Below are 22,828 nucleotides of genomic sequence, written 5' to 3'. Positions count from 1 at the left end.
CATTATTTTAGTTGCCCACATTATCAAACTGCTTACAATGGAACACTTGAATGCTATACCTCTCTAACATGAAAAAATAGAAATGAACAATCACTTGTGAACTAGTCTTGCTAAATATAATCAAAACTAAATCTGATCATACCTTTAGGCTTTGCTTCTCATTTCCAAGAAACACATGAAATAGAACAAGTTGAACCCTGAGGAAATAAACAGACAAACAAGAGATATGAGAGCTATTCTGTAAGATAACTGATAGGGGGCCGGGCAGTGGTGGCACACGCCTTTAATCCCAGCACTCGGGAGGCAGAGGTAGGCGGATCTCTGTGAGTTCGAGGCCAGCCTGGTCTACAAGAGCTAGTTCCAGGACAGGCTCCAAAAGCTACGGAGAAACCCTGTCTCGAAAATCAAAAAAAAAAAAAAAAAACAAAACAACTTATAGGGTTCCTTCCAGGGGTTGAGATCAAAGGAGAAAATAGGTCTTGCTAGTTTTTTAATGTTGTGATAAAACACCATTACCAAGGCAATTTATAGAAAAAAGAGGATTATGGTGTGAGAAATGGAGACGGGCAGGCAAGCAGGCATGGTGCTAGAGCAGTAGCCAAAAGATTACATCTTGATATACAAGCAGGAGGCAGAACAAGAGAGACTGAGCCTGGCATTGGCTTTTGAAACCTCAAAGTCCACCGTTAGTGGCCCACTTCCTCCAACAAGACCACATCTTTGAGTCCTTTCCAAACTGTTCTACCAACTGGAGACCAAGCATTCAAATATATGAGCCTATGGGGACCATTCCCATTCAAACCACCACAGGTGGGGAGTCAGAGTAAGGTCGTCCATCCATGCCTATAATTTCAGTGTTAATGAGACTAAGACAGAAGTAAGTTCAAGGCCAGGGTGGGCTAAAAGCAAGACTCTACATGAGAAAATGAAACAAAACAGTGAGAAACTATTATAAAATAAAAGACTCAAAAGAGACATACAACAATTGTAACACATGAACTTTTAATAAATCTTCGTTCTTTAAAGACAATGGGGAAGAGAAAGCCAGAGCCGGTTTACAAGAATCGCAGTGGCGATCGGAGTCTTACTAAAGCGCAATCATGTCTATTATGTCCTATAACGGAGGGGCCGTCATGGCCATGAAGGGAAAGAACTGTGTGGCCATCGCCGCAGACAGGCGTTTCGGAATCCAGGCCCAGATGGTGACCACAGACTTCCAGAAGATCTTTCCCATGGGTGACAGGCTGTACATAGGCTTGGCCGGGCTGGCCACCGACGTCCAGACAGTTGCTCAGCGCCTCAAGTTCCGGCTGAACCTGTATGAGCTGAAGGAAGGTCGGCAGATCAAGCCCTACACCCTCATGAGCATGGTGGCCAACCTCTTGTATGAGAAGCGGTTTGGTCCCTACTACACAGAGCCTGTCATTGCCGGGTTGGACCCGAAGACCTTTAAGCCCTTCATTTGCTCTCTAGACCTCATTGGCTGCCCCATGGTAACTGACGACTTTGTGGTCAGTGGTACCTGCTCCGAACAGATGTATGGGATGTGCGAGTCTCTCTGGGAGCCCAACATGGATCCAGAACACCTGTTTGAGACCATTTCCCAAGCCATGCTGAACGCCGTGGACCGGGATGCTGTCTCGGGCATGGGCGTCATTGTCCACATCATCGAAAAGGACAAGATCACCACCAGGACACTGAAGGCCCGGATGGACTAACCCTGCGCCCTGGTCCTGGTTTCCTTTTGTTATTTTTCTTTTTAATAAAATTGCTTTTCTTTCAAAAAAAAAAAAAAAAAAAAAAAAAAAAAAAAAAAAAAAGACAATGGGGATGTTCTATTGGGATCTCACCAAGGCCAGCTGGCCTAGGTCTGAAAAAGCATGGGATAAATCCGGACTAGCTGAACATAGCGGACAATGAGGAATACTGAGAACTCAAGAACAATTGCAGTGGGTTTTTGATCCTACTGCACGTACTGGCTTTGTGGGAGCCTAGGCAGTTTGAATGCTCACCTTACGAGACCTGGATAGAGGTGGGCAGTCCTTGGGCTTCCCACAGGTCAGGGAACCCTGATTGCTCTTCGAGCAGATGAGGGGGGGGGACTTGATCGGGGGAGGGGAGGGAAATGGGAAGCGGTTGTGGGGACGAGGCAGAAATCCTTAATAAATAAATAAATTTAAAAAAAAAACAAGCTAAGACTTTTAGTGATTCTTGCATATATTCAGTCATAATTGGAACCTTTCAGCTCAATTATGGCTTCACCCCGTTTGGTGTGGACCATAGAAACAGCTGCAGCCGAGCGGGGGACATTGTCCTCCTGGCTTCACACGTGACAGGACTGGGGACTGAGGGGATGTTCCTATTCTGACTTCTTGATTGTAAAAACATTGTGCTAGGGATAATAAAAACTGATCTATCCTCCAAAAAAAAAAAAAAAAAAAAAAGGGGGGGCTGGAGAGATGGCTCAACAGTTAAGATCACTAGCTGCTCTTCCAGGGGACCTACCTATACAGAATTACCAGAATCCACACGGCAGTTCTCATCCATCATCTGTGACTCCAGTCTCAGGAGACTGATAACCCTTTTCTACACTCTAAGGACCTGGGCACACACATGGTATACAAATACATATGTAGAGAAAACATCAATACATCAATACACATCATTTTCTTTAAAAAGTAGCAATAAAAGAATTTTGTTACATAAATTTAAATATAAACAAACTAGAAAATATAAACAAATTAGTTCTGGTGTATTATTGTCACAGATGACAATAATATACTTTACATTTCAAAAAGCTACAAGAAAGGATTTTTAAAACTTTCACTACAAAGAAATGACAAATGGTTGAGGAGATAAATATGTTTAACCTGATTTAAGCATCACACAATGAATAATATATGTAGAAACACTGGATGGTACCCCATCGCCAAGTACAATTCTTATTTTTATGTTTTCAGTTAAAAATAAAGTTTTAGTGGCTGGGAGTATAACTCAGTAGTAGAATGCTTGCCTGACAGAGGTGAAGCCTCAGGTTCAATCAGTCCCCAGAAGTATAAGTACTGTTTTCTCTCTTTTTCTTTTTTGCTTTTTTCCCAGTACTACAAGTATAATAATAGGAATACAATTAATTTTCAAATATTTTGATTTTTTATTTTCTAAAGTTTGGTGATAATATTATGGGTATGAAGGAAAAGGTCCTATTTTTCAGGCAATGTATGTCATCGTTCTTAATGGTGAAGTATTATAAATTCCAATTGACTCTGTCTCGAATGTTTCAAAGGGGAAAAATCCATTAGATCAGAGGTTTTCAAGCTGTGGGTCATGACCCTCTGGGGGTCACATATCAGATATCCTGCATATCAGATATTTATATTACAATTTATAACAGTAACAAAATTACAGTTACAATGAGCAACAAAATAATTTTAGAGTTGGGGGTCACCACAACATGAGGGCTGCAGCATTAGGAAAGTTGAGAACCACTGCATTAGCTTGTGCTGAATCAAACTGCCATTTCATAAGTCAAAAGCAATGGAGTACTAACAACTATGCATGGTTTAGCCTAACAAATTGGGGGAAAGCACTCGCAGAAATACAGTTAAACCTTAACAATGATTGGACCTAGACGATAGTTGCATACAAACTCATTTTACCTTTATTTCAACTTTTTACAATAAAAATTGAAGAAAAATATAAAAAAGATATATATGTATGAATAGGCCTAGATGGAGAGGCAATGTATTATATTTATTTTTTAATTCTTTGACTATTTCTTCCATGTATATAACAAATTCTGGTCATTTTCATTCCATTTCCCTCTCATCCCCTCCCCCTCACCCACTGGAATCCTTCTTCCAACAAGTCTCCCTCTTACTTTCATGTCCTCTTCGAGCATGAGACACTGAGCTAGATTAAGGTTGTTTTCATGAGTGTGGATAGGAAGCTATTTCCTAAAGCACAGACAGCTTATCAGTAGTTATGCCACTGACGGAGATAATATACCTCTTCCAGCAGCCAATACTGACCGAAGCCTCTCCCTAATCCATATATTAATGGTCCCTTGTCTAGCTTTTTTAAACCTGCTGAGAAACACATTTAGAAGGGACCTAAGAAGTGGATGGAGTAGAGAGAGGAACAACCTATATATGTTTATAGATATCTCCAGTCATGTAAAAACATCAGTTGTGAATAAAGCCATTATTACTGATCAGTTGTCAATTGTGCTGAGAACAGAGGAAGTGGGGTAAAGATTAACATTAAGTAACACTTGTCAAATATGAATGGTTCGCATTGTTTTTTAAATCTAATTTTTATTTTATTATTGTTTAGGTATGGGTGTTTTGCCTGCATGTGTGTCTGTGCCCCACATGAGTGTAGTGTCTATGGAAACCAGAAGAAGCTATCATATCCCCTAGAACTGGAGTTACAGATGGTTATGAGCTACTACGTGAGTGCTTAGAATTGAACCAAGGTTCACTGGAAAAGCGGTCAGTGCTCTTAATCACTGAGCCATCTCTCCAATCCTAAATCTGATTTTAAATATAACACACACACACACACACACACACACACACACACACACACACACACGTACACGCAATGTCCCAGAAATTTGGGGTAGAGATGATTTTATTAAATTGGTGTCAACAAAGGCTACCCCAAGAATATTCAATTCTAAATCTTCATTTAAATCAATGGTTGGCAAACTCGATTCTATAGCTTAATCCCACTGTTCCCTTTCATAATACAGTGGAAGAGTCAAACAGTTCTAAGAGTCTATATGACTTTCCAAGTCTAGAGTTTTTACTATTAGCTCCTGTCTTTTGCAGAAAACATTCTATGTTCCCTAATTAGAAGGTATTATGATTTGAATATGAAATGTTCCCACAGGCAAGATGCCGCAAATTTTATTGAAACACTGAGGTATAAAAAGGAAAAGAAAAACGTGTGTATGAAACAGTCTTGTTTGGGGTTTTTTTTTTTTTGTCACTGTTTGTTTGTCTTTTCAAGACAACACCCATACACATAAAATAAAATCTGAAGAAAAAAGCAACTTGAGAAAGAACTCAGCAGGTAGGAGTATTTGCTGTGCACACGTCACTGGGTTCCAGTATCCAGTGGGCATGTCTTGCCAGGCCAGCCATTACTGCAGCTGGCAAGTTTCACAGCTGGATATGAGAGGTGACTCGTCTCCCCTGGGAGTTTTCATAGCGCTTTCCAGGACTGAGAAAGCTAGCCAGAAGAAATGGGGTCAGTTTGATCTCTATCCTGTGACTGAAGCACATGTTGTCTTCACTAACAGGGTTTTAGTGTCAAATTCTGGAGGGTATCCAAGAGTATTGGCAATACCCTCTAATGCTTTGCTCTCGCTGCCAACAGCCAGTAGTAACTGACTCTTGAAACTGGACTTTATTTTTTTTCGGATTTATTCCTATTATTTTCATTTTATCTGTCTGTGCAGTTATGTGCATAACTGATGCTCATGGAGGCCAGAAGAGGGCATTGGGTCCACTGGAACTAGCGTTATGGACTGTAAGCCACTATGTGGGTGCTGGGAATCAACTCCAGGTCTTTGTTAGCCTCTAGAGTCTAGCATGGGCATTGCTGTCTCATTATAGGGTAACTCCATTTTAATTACACACACACACACACACACACACACACACACACACACACACGTATGTATGTATGTATGTGTGACCGCGCGCGTGCACTTGAACACTTCTACAGAAGGTTTCCATATGACCTTTTTGAAAGTCCTTTAGTCCGTCCTCTAACCTGCAATCAGCTCCCTCGTTCCAATGCAAACTTTCCTGTTCCCAGTCCCTTTTAATCTTTTGTATCAATGCATTCTAACATCCTATCTCCCTTCCTTCAACCCCACCCCGCGCCATGGCCTGAGAAATCATTAACTTCTATGGCTATTCCAAATGAAACATAAATATCTGATGGCTTAGAGATAACATTCATAAATAAGAGAATGCATGCAACAAATGAGAGAAAATGTAACCTTTGTCTTCCTGGTTCTGGGGTTACCTCATTCAGAATGCCTGCTTCCAGCTTCATCCATTCCCCTTTGAATTTCATTTTTCTTAAATCCTGAATAATATTCCACTGTGCAAATATGCCGAATTTTCACTATGGCTAGACAGGTCATAGGCCCTGACAGAGAACCTCCTACTATTTTTCTGCTGAACAGACATAGTATTAAAAATCAACTCCTAATGACTTACATCTCTCAACCTTCAGTCCTAAAAAGAACTAACCACCCTGCTAAGACTCAGGGATCACTGTGGGAAAGGGAGTATGCGTAGTGTTAAGAACCAGAGGTTCACGTTGACTACAAGGAAGCAGTGTCTTCCAGGCAGAGCGGCACAGCTCCACATAGGATCTGACAGCAGTTGGGACAGCATTAGATCCGTGCAAGGCCAAGCCAGACCAGATCCCAGCATGGAGGGGGGAGTTAGGCTTCAAATTTGAAATCCCACAGTGAAACTGTTAGTCATTTTTTTAGCTCCTAGGAGAGGAAGAGACCGTTTTTAGACTGTAGCCTCTGGAAAGTTGGCCACACACCCAAGAATATTTGGGCAACACAAACTGGTCCTGATTGGGTAGGGAAGAAGGTGTGGATGGGTAGGGATGACTAATCTTCTACACATTGTAGGAAATGCTCCAAGAACTAATAAGATTTTTAATTAAATAAATATTTCTAATATATTCAACAGTAAGTTATTCTCTGCATTTAGGTGAGTTGTGAGTCTCTTCAGTAACGGATGTCCACTACAAAAGGAAGCCTCTCTGGATAAAGCTGACAACAGAATTGATGGATGGGCACTGATGTGAATATTTAGAAGACGATGTGGTGTCATAAGCTCATGGGTATGAACACTTGGTCTTTGGTTGGTGGTACTACTTTCAAAAGTTGTGGAATCTTTGGGAGTTGGGACCTAGCTGAAGGAAGTGGGTCACTGAGGTGGTTAAGTCTCCCACATTCTGAGCTACCTCCACTTCTGGCATGAATATTCTCTGACCAGCAGCTATATAAGAAGCAGCTGCCTCAAAAGTAGCTAATATAGATGTTCATCTTAACGGATGCCCCGCCTTGATGGAAGGTATTATCCGTTTCAGTGCTCTGGTTTTCAGATAGAATTATGATCATTTCAGCCAGAGTAAAATGGTTTGTAAATAATTCAAGGCAAAAAAGATTATAAATATGCTTAAAGAGTATTATATATATATATTACATTATAATATTATATAAAGAATATTTTATATATTATATATATGGAAAAATCACATCCTCGTGTACCTTAAAGGAGTATTTGAATTTAAATGTTAAAGTCTATACATTTGCTTATGTTTCCTATGCATTAATTAGGCTTTAAACTTAATTAAGAGCTAAAGTAGGGGTCTAAACTGATCCTGTATTAACTTAAAATAAAAATAGAATAATGTAAGACAATATTAGAGTTCAAGAAGGTTTTCTTTATGTCCCACCCCTACCTGGAGAGGTGAGTAGCTGACTCCCCAGCTGTAGAGCCCTACTCTCTAGGCCAAAGTCACTGAAGGACATGCCATACCCTGCCCCACCCAGTAAAGCCCCAGAGACCTGGGGCAACCTCCCCACACCCTCAACCACCTCTATGGCATCTGCAGCCTTGGCCCTAGCCTCAACTGGAGAGGTGAATATCTGGCTCCCAGGCCAGAGAGCCCTGCCCTCTAGGCCGTAGTCCCTGGAGGCACATCCCGTGCCCCACCCCCACCTAGTGAAGCCAAAGAGACCTGGAAGCAGCCTCCTCATACCTCCAACCCCTCCCCTACTGCATCTGCCACCACCAGAGCCTTGGTCCTGCTCCCACCTCGAGAGAGGAGTATCTAGCTCCTCATCTGGAGAGCCCTACTCTCTAAGCCAGTCCTGGAGGCACATGCCATGCCCCACTCCTACCCACCTGAGCCCCAGAGACCTGGGAGCAGCCTCCCCACACCCCAACCACCCCCACTGCATCAGCAACCACAAAGATGCAGCTAAGAAAGAGAATCACAGACCAACCTCCCTCATGAACACTGATGCAAAAAAAATTCAATAAAATAATGGCAAACTGAATCCAAGAACACATCAGAAAAATCATCTACCATGATCATGTAGGCTTCATCCCAGAGATGCAGGGATGGTTTAACATAAGAAAATTTGTCAATGTAACCCACCATATAAACAAACTGAAAGAAAAAAAAAGACCACATGATCATTTCATTAGATGCAGAAAAAGCCTTTGACAAAATCTAACACCCCTTCATGATAAAGGTCTTGGAGAGATCTGGGATACAAGGATCTCTTGTATATTGTATAGGCAATATACAGCAAGTATATTAATTCACACATCTATGAACATCTGATCTTGAACAAAGAAGCTAAAATTATACAGTAGAAATAGAAAGCATTTTCAACAAATGGTGCTGGCATAACTAGATGTAGAAGAATGAAAATAGATCCAAATCTATCCCCATGCACAAAACTCAAGTCCAATGGATCATAAATCCAGCTACACTGAACCTCATAGACGAGAAAGTGAGAAGTAGCCTTGAACACATGGGCACAGGAGACCACTTCCTAAATATAACACCAGAAGCACGGACACTGAGAGCATTGAGATCTCCTGAAACTGAGAAGCTTCTTCTGTAAGGCAAAGGACATAGTCAACAAGAAAAAATGGCAACCTTCAGAATGGGAAAAAATCTTCACCATCCTCACATTGGACAGAGGGATTGTCTCCAAAATATACAAGGAACTCAAGAAACTAGATATCAAAATATCAAATAATCCAATTAAAAATTGGGGTACAGATCTAAACAAAGAATTCTCAGGAGAAGAATCTCAAATATCTGAAAGGCACTTAAGGAACTACTCAACATCCTTAGTCATCAGGGAAATGCAAATCAAAACGACTCTGAGATACCACCTTAACACCAATCAGAATGGCTAAGATCAAAAACATTGATGACAGCTTATGCTGGAGAGGATGTGGAGTAAGGGGAGCACTCCTCCATTGCTGGTGGGAGTGAAAACTTGTACAGCCACTTTGGAAATCAGTATGGTGGTTTCTCAGAAAATTGGAACTCAACCTATTGCAAGACTCAGCAATACCACTTTTGGGTATTCATACCCATACCACAAGGACATTTGTTCATAGCAGCATTATTCGTAATAGAACCTGGAATAAGCCTAGATGCCTCTCAAGCAAAGAATAGATAAAGAAAATGTGTATTTACACAATGAAGTACTACTCAACGTTAAAAATCAATGACATCTTGAAATTTGCAGGCAAATGGGTAGAACTAGAAAAAAACATCCTGAGTGAGGTAACCCAGACCCAGAAAGACAATTATGATATGTAATCACTCATAAGTGGATATTAGACATAAAGCAAAGGATAACCAGCCTACAGTCCACAACCCAGAAAAGACAGGAAACAAGGAGAACCTTAAGAGAGACATACATGGATCCCCCAAGGGAAGGGAAGTAGTCAAGATCTCTTTGGTAATGTGGCAGCATAGGGAGACAGGGGAGTGGGGAGGGGAGTAGGGGAGCAGGGAGGAGAACATGAGAGATCAGGAAGATTGAGTTGGGTGAAGAACAGAGAGGGAGAGTAAAGAAAGAGATACTTTGAAAGAGAGAGCCATTATCAGGTTAGTGAGAAACCAGGCACTAGGGAAATTCCCAGGAATTCACAAGGATGACCCCAGCTAAAAATCTAAGCAATAGTGGAGAGGGTACCCAAAATGCCCTTCTCCTGTGCTCAGATTGATGACTACCTTAATTGTCACCATAAAACCTTCATCTAGTAACTGATGGAAGCAGATGCAGAGATCCACAGCTAAGCACTGGGCTGAACTCCTGGAGTCCAGCCATAGAGAGGGAAGAGCAATATTACGAACAAAGGGTCCAAGATCATGATGGAAAAATCCACAGGAAAAAAAAAACTAACCCTAGCTAGTAGAACTGACATCTAGGGAACTTGCCAAAGACCAAACTAGGACCTCTGATTGTAGGTGACAGTTGCATGGCTTAGGCAGTTTGTGGGGCCACTAGCAGTGGAACTAATATTTATCCCTAATGCATGAACCGGCTCTTTGGAGCCCATTCCCTATGGAGGGATACCTTGTTCAGCCTAGATACAGAGGGGAGGGCCTTGGTCAGACTTTGTTGACTCCACATGGGACGCCTCACCCTCTCTGAGGAGTGGATGGAGGGTGGGGTTGGGAGAAGATGGGGAGGACAGGAGGGAGAGGGAACTGGGATTGGTATGTAAAATAAGATTGTTTTAAAAACAAAATAAAATATTTTTTCTTAAAAAGGAGTTTAAGTCCGGTGCTCCAATGTGGGTCTCTGTCTCTATCTCAAGGTCCAAATCAGGAGCAGAAGGAGAGAGAGCATGAGCAAGGAACTCAGGACTGCGAGGGGTGCACCCACACACTGAGACAATGGGGATGTTCTATCGGGAACCCACTAAGGCCAGCTGGCCTGGGTCTGAAAAACCATGGGATAAAACCGGACTTGCTGAACATAGCAGACAATGAGGACTACTGAGAACTCAAGAACAATGGCAATGGGTTTTTGATCCTACTGCACGTACTGGCTTTGGGGGAGCCTAGGCAGTTTGGATGCTCACCTTACTAAACCTGGATGGAGGTGGGCGGTCCTTGGACTTCCCCCAGGTCAGGGAACCCTGACTGCTCTTCGAGCAGATGAGGAAGGGGGACTTGATCGGGGGAGGGGGAGGGAAATGGGAGGCGGTGGTGGGGAGGAGGCAGAAATCTTTAATAAATAAATTTTTAAAAAAAGGAGTTTAAGTGTATGTTTCTTTCTTTTTATTTCATTTTACATTCCAACCACAGTTCTCCCTCCTACTCCTCCTCTAACCCCCACCCTTTGATTTCCCCCAGTTCAACCCTATCCACTCCTTCCAAATGGTAAGGCTTCCCACAGGAAATCAAAAAAGCCCAGCACATTACATTGAGGCAGAACCAAGCTCCCCACCCCATTAAGGCTGAATGTGTATTCCAAAAACCTTCATAATAAAAGTGTATATTAATTAAAATATGTAATTTACTCAATTTTGTGGAACATTCCGTTTAGTGTTACAATAATACCTAAGAAAATTGAAATGAAGCAACAGTATAGTTCTGCTGGGCATGGGAACACATGTCTTTAGTCCCTGCCCTTGGGAGGCAGAGGCCAGTGGATCTCTGTGAGCTCAAGGCCAGTCTGGTCTACAGGGTGAGTTCTAGGACAACCAGGGCTGTTACACAGAGAAACCTTGTCTTAAAAAATAAAAAGCAAAAAGCACAGTATAGCCTTTAATCCCAGCAGTTGGGAGGTAGCAGCAGCTGGATCTCTGTGAGTTCCAATTCCAGATCATCTGGAGCTACACAGTGAGACCCTGAGACAATAAATAGATGACAGATAGATGGATGGATAGATGGATGGATAGATAGATAGATAGATAGACAGACAGACAGGTAGATAGAGTCCACATAGTATAGCTGTGGCTGCCTGTACAAGAGCTGGAGAAGATCTGGCCTTTCAACATTTCATCATGATGGGGGAGAAGCTCATGAAAACTCGCCCTTCCTTGGGGGGGGGGGGGTTAATGAATGGCTAGGGGAAAGATTTTCGCTGCTATAGCCAATGGTAAGTGACCCGTGCTCAAGTAAATAACCCCACATCATGCTCAGCCTAATTCAACTCAGTCACAAAAATAAAGAAATGTAAGTGGGGGGGCTAGATGGGAAGAAGAAGGTCCAGCAGGAGTAAAAAGAGAATGAGGAAGGATAATGGAGGGTGAATATGATCACAATACATTGTATATATTATGAACTTGTCAAAATATAATTTAAAAATGCTCTCTTAGATCTAATACATAGACAGTGATCCCATCACTATATATTTTAATATTTAAATAATATACTAGGGACTAGAGAGATGGCTCAGCAGTTAAGAGCACTGGCTGTTTTCCTGAGAACCCAGTTCAATTCCTAACACTTACATGGCAGCTCATAACTATCTTTAACTCCAGCCCCAGAGGATCCAATGCCCTTTTCTGGCCTCCTCCACAGAAACCAGGCACACATATGGTACATAGATACACATTCAGGCAAACACTCATATGATAAAATAAATAAAATCTCATAGAAATGCTATAATCTAAAATATAATTCCTTCTTTGGTTTTATTTTTCTCTAATAGGAGAGTCAAAAACTATGAAGGTCTTCCCTATCTTCTTTGATTCAAGAGAGACCCACTCTCAAACATTTCCAGGCTCCCACTCCTATTTTGGCTTTATGACTGAAAAATTAATTCACTTCACCTTAACATACAACCCATGCAGTCAGGTGACTCCCTAAACGTGTTAATATAGATGCTTTCATCTTCTGATGGAGATATTTTAAGGTTGACTTTTTCTCAAAGGAAACGAAATAAAGGCAGCATATTCTAAAACCCATCGTATCTGGGCGTATTTCAACACCCCTGAGACAGCCATTGGCAAAAATTAACTTCTAAAACATCCTAGCAGCAAAATGTAGCTCAGCTCCATTGCCTCTCCCCCCCCCCAGCATACTTCTTAACCTGCAAACCCAAAGTGATATGAATGCAAGATGCATGTCTGTCTGCACGGAACACGATGCAATAATCGCATGTCTCCAATTCCATTATGCTATAATTAATCTTAATTACACATTCGACCCTGTCTGAGTTAAAAGACTCACAGAGCTTGAATCTTGTGTTGCCTATAATTCCACTGTGTTATTTTGAGAAATATAAAGTCATAAAAACCTTCTAATGCAATATGGTGTTTCCTTCCTAGGGGGGAAGGAGAGACCAACTGTGCTCATCCCAGCGTGTTCCCCACCATTTCCCGAGGACCCAGAGACAGCATTTTGTGTCCCAGTCTCCCCTTCCCAGGCTCGGAGCAGTCAGCACGGGGGGGGGGGGGGGGGGGGGGAGGCAAGGCTGATTATATATCCAGTCACCTGACAGAAGGGGCGGCACCCGTCCCTCTTCTACGTTTATGTTTCTCTTTAGTGTACTGAAGCCTGACTAAGGACTTGGCATTTGCCTCCTTTTCCGTGTATCATTGTGAGAATTTCCTGGGTTCTCTTTCAATCTTCCCCCTCTCGCTTTCACAGGCACTTATTAACCTTCTTGGAGCTCCTCCAGGCACACCCAGTAACTCCTACGGAGCAAAGGATCTTCTTAGAAGGCGGAGAGCTGCACCCACGGCCGCCCCTTTATTGTGGTACAATACAGACACTGCCGGCATTAGCTGTGAGGCCAATATCATTAGATCCTTTTCCCATCCACTGAGCTGTGGCGCAAACGGAGATTTCTTTTAAAAAAAAAAATATCTTTGGAGCTGGGAATTCCAGTTTCTGACCCCATGTTGCTTAGGGGAAAGAAATGTCTGCAACTATTAGAAAACGTTTTTCTCGAGAAAACATGAGAACTCCATTATGGTTTGTGGACTTTGACTGGACATGTTTTGACCCTGAGAAGGACAAGCTTTGCTTATTGGAGGGACAGGAAATGTTCATTAAAAAAACACTGCACCTCCTCCAGTGAAGTCTGGCAAAAGGGCTGAGTCCTCTTATACTGAACAAGGGAAGTAAAGCAAAAGCAAGGGCTGACGACGGCTGTCCTGTGGAGGGAAGATGGCGGAAGCCTGCTAGGGAGGATGAGGAAGTAGTGGGACACCTAGAACATGGGAGACTCCATATGAAAGCTTTAACCATGCTGTGACACCCAGGGGCACAGCTTTTCTGGAGGCTAGAGTGACCTGCAACATCCATTCCGGGAGCGGCTTCCTATAGCCTCAGAGAAAGGTATGAACTTAGCCTCTTCTTTTCTGCACTTTCCAGAAAGCATAAAGGCTCCCTTTATAAGAGAGGTACCATGTAGGTAGATTGGGCTTCTCAGTGTTGTGCAGATGACAATTCTCTCCAAGAGACACCAGAAAGAGACCTGTAGATTATCCTGTCACCCAGTTTATGAAAAAGCGAAGAACTACTGTAGTATAATCAATGTACACTTTCTTTTCTTATCTTTTTTCTTTCTTTTTGTTTTTGAAGCAGGGACTCTCTACATAGTCATGGCTGTCCTGGCACTCGCCCGGTAGATCAGGCTGGCCTCGAACTCACAGAGATCTGCCTGCCTCTGCCTTCAGCGAGGAGATTAAAGACATGTGCCACCACATCTGACTCAATGTGCTGCCTCTTGATCTGGATCCTCGCTACATCAGAGTGTTGAGCTGTCCGCTTACATATGTGTACTTTTCTGCCTTTATGTAGCACTTTTCATTTTTAGGTTTATTTATTTTATTTTGCATATATTACTAGTTTTCCTATTTGTGGTATGTGCACAATATGTGTGCTTGGTGCCCTCAGAGGTCACATGAGATGTCAGATTCCATGGAACAGCAGGTACAGTTTTGAGCTGCCATGTGGGTGCTGGGAATTGAACCCAGGTCCTCTACAACATCAGTAAATGCTCTTAATCACGGAGCCCTCTCTCTGTCCACAAGTGTAAATTCAAAGGCTGCTTTGGAGGCTGATGAGATGGCTAAGTGAGTAGGAGCACTTGCCACCAAGTCTGGAGACCTAAGTGGCAGAAGGACAGAGTTGTCCTTTTAACTCCACACGAACTTGCACACACACACCCACACACACACACACACACACACACACACACACACACACAGTGCACACATAAGGAGATAAGAAAAGCTTCTTAAATGTAGTTTTCAATCACTTTAAAAGAATTCAAATGGCGGCCCTTGTCAAAGCTGCAGCTGCTTCTGCATAACTGATGTGGTCAAAAGAAGCCCCAGCTAACCGTTTTCCTTACCTGTCATTACCTGTTTCCATTTGCTGTAACACATCTGTAAGATCTTGGAAAAAAGCAGCTCCATCTCGACATTTCTGAGAAGTAGCCAGAGAGTTTTGTTCCCACCGGCTACTCTACAACTATTGAATCTTGAACATGGAGTCAGCAGAATAGGGCTTTGGGAAGCAGTTTGCTGAGCCCAATAAGCAACATGAAGGGGCTCTTGCAAGTATGTTCACATCTAGTGGCACATAGCAATGCTTTGGGTCACTGCCCTGTAAGCTAAGGCTGGTCAGGCCATTACGTTCCTTAGTGCTAGGTACAGGGAGCTATAAGATCATTGTGGATAACTGTGTTAGCATTAAAAAAATGAAGTAAGAATTCAAATGTTATTTTTAAAGACTAAATCATCCGTTTTCAAAGTAAAAAAATAAAAAATAAATAAATGTTCACTGAGTGGTGGTGGTACACACCTTAAATCCCAGCATGCAGGAGGCAGAGGCAGGTGGATCTCTGTGAGTTCGAGGCCAGCCTGGTCCACAGTCAGGACAGGCTCCAAAGATACACAGAGAAACCCTGTCTCAAAAAAAATAAATAAATAAAAATAAAATAATGTTCAAAATTTAGAAATGAGTGGTTGTACACTTCTTGGTTTCTCATCTGCCTTTTTTTCATATTGAAATCTCTCGTGTGTGTGTGTGTGTGTGTGTGTGTGTGTGTGTGTGTAGGCAGACATGCATGCCCCGTGGAGAACAAATGGAAGGCAGAGGACCACTTGAAGAAGCTGATTCTCTTCTTCCTCTATGCCCGTCACGGGAGTTGAACTCAGGTTGTCAGCTTTGGTAGCAACACCTTTACCTGCTGAACCATTTTCTCAGCGCCAACTGCCTTTCTGAAACATGTAGGTACTACCTATTTCCCCTCTACTCTTGAAAAAATGCTGACATTTTGTTTTATTTTGTATTGTGAGACAGAATCTCAGGTAGCCACAGCTGGCCTTGAATTCACTATGTAGTTAATGACAACCTTAAACTAGTGATCCTCCTGTCTTTGCCTGCTAAATATTGTCTCATGCTGCCACGCCCAATTTCTACGGTGTGGAGGATCTGATCCGGGGCCTCATGCATGCTAGGCAAGCATTCTACCACTGAGCAACATTCCTAAGCCCATTTGACATCTTTTCTCAGTTCCTTTATTTTCCCCTATTTTTCCTGCCCACACACTTTAAGGTACTTGAAAATTATTGGTTAGTGGGTCTTTTCTGTTCCAGAATTAAAGCAAGTACAGCAGGACCCTTTGCTTAAACCATAGTATTGAGCCTCATTGTTCACCAAAAACAACTAGAACAATGGTACTGAATAAAAGATAGAAGAAGTATTTAGAAGTCTCACTCCTGGGTCGAGAGAGATGGTTCAGGGGGTAAGAGCACTTGTTGCAAGGGACTGGGGTTCATTTCCCAGAACACACATAGCGGTTCACAGGCATCTTTAGCCCCAGCTCCAGTGGATCTGATGCCCTCTTCTGACTGCCACACACACCAGGCACGCACATGGTGCACATACATGCAAACAGGCCAAACATTCATACACATAAAATAAAATAAATAAGTCTTTAAAAACATTTCTCAATCTAGAAGCCAGCAAGATGGCTCATCAGGTAAAAGCACTAACCACCAAGCTTGACTGCCTCAGTTCAATCTCTGAAACCCACATGGTGGAAGGAGAGAGCTGCCAAGAGTTGTCCTCTGATCTCTACACACAAGCCGTGCTATTCACATGCACACACACACACACACACACACACACACACACACACACACACTCACAAACACACACACTCACAAACACACACACTAAATATAAAGGAAAAAACTCTTCACCTACTGAGAAACATCTCACATTCTAGGGACCATATACTTTGTAAAGCCATTGGTACTGACTTGTGCTTTCTGTGATGAAGTCACTAATCTTGAGTCGAATGCCTTCACAGATAACAAACAACTGTGCTCAAAAGACATCTTGGGAGTGAGTAATGATCACGTATTACTGAGCTCTGTTTAGAACTCCATAACTCAAGGCTGACTGAAGTCAATAAACGGTGGAAAAAGGGGGCATTGTGGCATGAAGACCGGTTTACATGCTACACTGGGGTTGGGCTTGTTTTCCACTAATCTTCCTGAAGGGACCTGGAGACTTGATTGTTTTCTGTTTCTGAAATTGTCCTCAGCTAGACAACGATCACCGAACAGCGAGCTGCATGGCTCTGGCATATCATATGTGCCTCTGGAAATGAGGGCATAAACAATGGCAACACAAAGATATATTAAAAAATACATAATGTAACTTGTCTTAATATACTTTTCTGAGTCTAAAAATATGCCAGACCAAAAGAAACATATTTACATAAAAAGCAGACAAGGTCAAATAACAAAGAAAGCCCTTAATTAGTTGTAATCAACTTTAATTTGCATACGGTATATAATTCCTAAATGATTGTTAATAATAACTTTATATAATGGACTTCCAATTTTCATGAAAATGGCACATTTTGATAAGCAGACACAAAACCCTAGTACTAATAAGGTTTAATTTGCATACATTAGACTGATTATCCAAACAAAAGGATTACAGTATTACTTCTCCATACCTTTATGTCCTTATTATGCACATTTATTAACTTCACAAAAGCTAGCTGTTAGTGACAAACAATAGCCATGGTTGAAAAAGAAATCTACAGAAGGAAGAAAGTACATTTTAATGCTAAGGAGAAAACTTTATACATCATAGATGCCAAATTTAACTGTTTGTTGCTTAAAAGGGCCTGGATTTCACAGAGCTTTTCACCCTTTGAATAAAACAGCTTGTTTTTTTGTGACCTGAAAAAAAATGCCCTAACACATCACTCGAATTTAATAATGAACTTATCTCAAGCTAAGAAGGCTCCTCGACACCACAGTATGCTGAGAATTCATGAGCAGCCACAGAATTAAGCTTTAAATGTGGTTCTAGGGTGCAGCGTTAATAAATATATTTCAACAAGCTTAGTTTTCAGCCGAGTAAATAATAATATAGGTGGCATTAGTATTGATATCGGTTCCTAATGGTATCATTTATACCCTGCAATTAAAGTTTAAGCACTAAATACAGCATTATTAGGAGATCTGGGTTGGCTTTTCTTATATGTGCACACAAATGAAACTCATGAGTGTTTGGATAAGAGCCAAAAAACTTGAAACTTAACCACAAGCTACTTCCGGGGATTTTCTTAGTGTTTTTGCTGCTTGGCAAGATAGAGAGAATTAGAACACCAGGAAGTGATTTCCAAAGAACACGGAGGGAAATGGAAGCCCTGGGGAACTGAACTTGACTCCACGGGTGTTTAACTCTGACCCCTCACACATAGGGTCCAAGTTAAGAGCCATCTGCTAGGAATGTGCCTGTCTGAATATCCAGTGACATTTTTACTAGCGTTGTGCTAAGTAAGAGAGAGGGCTGGCGAGGGAAGGCAGCTCAGCAGGGAAGCACTTGCTGCAAGTCTCACAACCCGAGTTTGATCCCCAGAAACCACGGTAGAAGGACAGAAGTCACTCCACAAAGGTTTTCTTTAACCTTCGCATGTGTGCTGTAACATGGCACATCACACACACATGAGAGAGAGACAGAGACAGAGAGCGCACATTGCTGAAGGACAAAGGGCTTTAAACCTTCCTATGCTCCTCATGAACCGTTGTTACCCCCTGTTCAAAGTTTCAAAATCCTACCAGAGTTGAATGAAGAACATACTTAACTGACAAGCCCCTATGGAACAGGATGCCCTGAAATTCCTATGCCATCCCCAGAGCGTAGAACGCACATGATTCATGTAAAGCATTCAATGTTCACTTATCAAATACTTGAACAAGAAATACTAGGTCAGAGATGACCACTCTCACAGTTTGTGCCTTCCCTCCCCTCTAAGTTTCTCAACTGGTCGGAATCAAGTACTCTAGGTACTAGAGTCTAGGAGACATTTGATGTAAACCATCATCCAGCCAGTGTAAGAACGAAGGCTACAGAGCCAGTTCAGCAGATCAAGGCACTCAATACAGAAGCATGGCAACCTGGGTTAGATCCCTAGAAACCATGTAAAGGTGAATGGGGAGAACCAGCTCTACAAAGTAACCCTATGACCTCCACATGCAGGCCATGCCATATGCACCCACATATCCACATCAAACATGAGTGTATGCTGTGTGCAAGTTTTGCACGCAAGTGTATTGGGCGTCTGGGCACGCACATAAATCATTTTTTTTTAAAGAATGGAAAGCTAAGGAAAACTCCTGCTCCCCTAGTCCAGTGGTGCACACCAATGGTGACAGCACTTGGGAGACTAAGATAGGATCATTTGAACCCAGAACTTGAAGCCATACTGAGCAACACCAGCCCCTACTCAAAGAGTTTGTGTATGGGCGTGTCATAACTTTATGTGCTTATTTCCTCTAAAAAATGAATTTCAAACTGGACAGACAAGTAGTAGTAAATAGGCCTCTAGCACGCAGCATAAAAATCACTGCAAAGGATCCATAAAATAATAAAGCACTAATGTTGGAAGAGAGCCATTAGTAATAAACTTCAAACTATTACAAGAAGACAGGCATGGTAATGTAGACCTGTAGTCCTAATACTCTGGAAGCTGAGGCAGGAGGATCACTTGAGCCCGGGATCTGAAGACAATCAGTCTGGGCAACATAATGAGACCCTGTCTTTAAAAAGTAATAAAAACAACCAGTGAAGCAAGAATTGTTTTGACTGTTCTGTTGTCAAAGCAGCATGAAACAGTGACGGTTACTCAGCCTAGGGTCAGCATGGGAGTGTATCCAAGACAGAGACATTGACTTCAGCAGAATCATCTGTACGAAGAACACAGGATTGGGGTCCAGAAACTAAATAACTAAAAACTACCCTAATGTGATTTATCCAAAAGCAATGTTCAGACAGCAGCCTACTTTCAAAAAACTCAAAAGTTTGGCATGCTACTAATTTTATTTTAACCTCAACTGTCTATATGTGTAGATTTTCCAAACAGGCACTCTCTGCTCCTACCCAGCTAGGAGCAATATTCCTTTTAGCCAGGAGTAGAACTAGAGGGACGATGGATCCCTCTCTCCCAAGCAGCTGTTCTTTTTGCTTTCCCATCCAGGCCCACTGAGTGGGAGGCTGGGCTTCTGGATGGAGCACAAAACATAATACAACAGTCGGGCAGGAAATGCAGTCTCTAGGCAGGAACATAAGTTCCATTAGCATTTTTTTTGCTCAGACTGATAGTGCACACTCCCAAAGAAACAAATTCACACTCCCAATTCTCTTTCTCCCTTTTCTCAGCTCATTGTGGGAGAGAAATAAAGATCTCTTTGTCAATTCAGATGTGCTGCTTTTCATGTGCCGTGCTGCGGATCAGAGAGCGCTGGAGATTATGCAGAGAACAAAGGCCAGCTTGCCTACTTACCTGATTACTGAGAAATGCCCATCTGTAGCAGTGTCTTCTAAGAGTACATCAGCTGCCACCGTGACTCAATCACATTCCAGCAAGACTTCTCAAAAAGGTATGAAACCCACCTCAAACTTACAAAGATAAAAAAAAAACGAAAAATTAAAACATATGTAAATGATTGTCCTGCTAATCTCACCCACCATATTCCCCAAATCATTCCAGCCTAAAGGGGCTAGCTAGAGCTCGCAGCCAGGCTCCAAATGAGTCATAGGAGACATTCAAATTCTATGCATACCATTGAATCTCATCCGCTTGCATGAGAATATAAATGCACTGTACATTAGTTTGCTTGAGATATGATGCTACTGAACCTACCATCTTTTGCGTACTGATTCCCCTACTATTTTCACTGGCTTTCAGCAAAGACCGGTCCAGTCTTCTTTTTACCCATCAGACCCTTCTTCTCTAAGAATTATAACTGAAATTACCTGATCAAGGTTCAGAAGGCTAGAACAAAAGCAAATCCTGTTGAATGTCTAAATGTGCATTGAAAGCAAGGAAATGAGCTGGAGTTGGCAAGTTTTATTCTTACTATTTTCTCTTCCCTTGCTTAGCCCAGGATGTAAAACTGAGCCGTGATTATGGTGTAACCAACTGCTTGAGAGTATGTGGGAAAAGTCATTTTGCATGCACATATCTTGTGTCATTATACTAATCTGATAATTTAATTATGTATCCAGGGATGTGCTATTCTTCCTTGGGGTGATCGTGTGTCCCCCATATTACCCAGATGGCCTCGTGTTTTGCCTGTTGTCCTGAAATGACTATTAAAAGCACCTGTTTTCATACTCCAAAATGTTCTGGTTTGGACAATAAATGATACAGATTACTAGCACATAAGTAAGTATTCGGTCATATATATAACTTGTGGATGTCCGCATTAAGAGTTCTCAAGTTCTAGAAGTTACATTTCTTATTGCTATACGATATTGATGCTCATATCAACTTTTCATATTGATACTGTATGCTAATATTTCATATTGATTTTTTTTTACTTTTTCTTTTGCAGTACAGGGCATGGAACCCAGAGCCTCATGTATGGTCATGTCATGTGGCAAAGTGCTTCCATTTTGGTTAAACCATGATAATTCTCTAAACTCAAGTATCTTATTTTTCTAGATTCTTGCCCTCCTTATCTTACCCGACCCCCAGTAGTGCCTTACCCACCACTGGCCTTATTTCCCTAGCTCGCCTCTTAGAACTAACCATGCGTGAGTCAAACATTGGAAAGTTTGCAGTTCCCTTCTCCCTTGCTCTGTTCTGCCTTACAAATACCCTAGGCCAGCCTGCAAGCAGACTATGGGCTCTGGCTCTTTACAGTAGAGATCCTCCCTCCACGGGTCTTTTTCCAAAGGAAGCCTGTGCTGTCACTGAATTATCCCTCTCTCCTCACCACTGACCTTACACTAGGTAAGCCCTCTACCACTGAACTACACCTTTCTTGTTTTCCATTGATTTGCTGTCTTTGAGAGAAAGTCTCAACTGCATTGCCTAGGCCGGCCTTGAACTCTCAGTATCAAGTGATCCTCTTTCCACCTCCTGAGTATCTAGGAAGGTAAGCGTATGCCACCACATCCAACTGATATTTTAACTTGTTTTTGCCAGGAGTGGTGGTGCATGCATACCAGCCCAGCACTCAGAGACAGAGACAGAAGAATAGCCATAAGTTCAAGGCCATGTGGGGCTACACAGTAAAAGCTTATCTCAAAAAAGAAGCAAAATGTTATAATGATGCCTAGTGCTTCATATACTAATTGAAGAAGTGAAACATTTTTAATTCACTTTGGAGTGCTTACCCGTTTCTTATGCATACAAGCCCCTGCAGTATGAGTAGAGATATTAGAACGCTTATTCATTGCTAAGTCAGCTAAAAGCATACGGTAAGGCTTTTTTGTTCCTTTCTGTAAAAAATGCCTTTTCTATTAAAACATAATAGAAGCCTATAGAATATATTTGAGATTTTTTTTTCATTTTTTATTAGAAAGGGCCTCATGTAACCCAGGTTGGCTCAAACTCAGTGTGCGGCTGGCCTCAAATTTAGTAGGTAGCTGAAAATGGCTTTGAGCTCCCGACCCTCCTTCCTGCACCTCCCAAGTGCTGGGCTCACAGGTGTGTGCTACCATGACCATCTTCCAGCCCTCTTAGCTCATTGTTCGCTTTAGTAGCTATTCACTTTCCCTCACGGGGACTTGGAAACACAGCCTATAGCTTTTGGTATGGTCATAACCTTTTCCTAAGGGTTGAACTTCTTCTCTTTGAAGTAAACAAAATTATTACCCCAGAGTAAAAGAAGATTTTCCAAAAGTATAGTCCGTGGTTGCCAGACACAGTACCCCCAATTATTCCAGAGGCTTATACAGAAATTTGATTGAGCCCAGAAGCTCAAGACCAGCCTGGGCAACATGATGATACCTCCAG

At 42.0% G+C, this 22,828-nt stretch overlaps 1 protein-coding gene and 1 non-coding gene across 2 annotated transcripts; both read left to right on the top strand.

Annotated features, from left to right (window-relative positions):
• The first annotated feature begins 1,043 nt into the window (after positions 1 to 1,043).
• LOC121444975 (proteasome subunit beta type-3) lies at positions 1,044 to 1,780 on the top strand. Its single transcript, XM_041646941.1, has one exon. It carries the CDS (start codon positions 1,101 to 1,103, stop codon positions 1,716 to 1,718), a length of 618 nt encoding a protein of 205 aa, XP_041502875.1. The 5' UTR covers positions 1,044 to 1,100; the 3' UTR covers positions 1,719 to 1,780.
• A 13,043-nt stretch (positions 1,781 to 14,823) lies between these two features.
• Positions 14,824 to 14,962, top strand: LOC121444982. Its single transcript, XR_005973848.1, has one exon. It is a non-coding gene; the product is annotated as a small nucleolar RNA SNORA16B/SNORA16A family (small nucleolar RNA).
• Positions 14,963 to 22,828: the final 7,866 nt, after the last annotated feature.

The sequence above is a fragment of the Microtus oregoni genome, unplaced genomic scaffold, assembly GCF_018167655.1.
Source record: "Microtus oregoni isolate MIOR12 unplaced genomic scaffold, Mior012 000151F_ref0000176, whole genome shotgun sequence".
NCBI lineage: Eukaryota > Metazoa > Chordata > Mammalia > Rodentia > Cricetidae > Microtus > Microtus oregoni.
Note: the sequence above shows the minus strand (reverse complement) of the source record. Positions and strands in the feature narration are given on the sequence as shown.

Bases quoted from the DNA above. Each gene is read 5' to 3' on its own strand.
- LOC121444975 (XM_041646941.1), top strand. From the start codon at position 1,101: ATGTCTATTATGTCCTATAACGGAGGGGCCGTCATGGCCATGAAGGGA.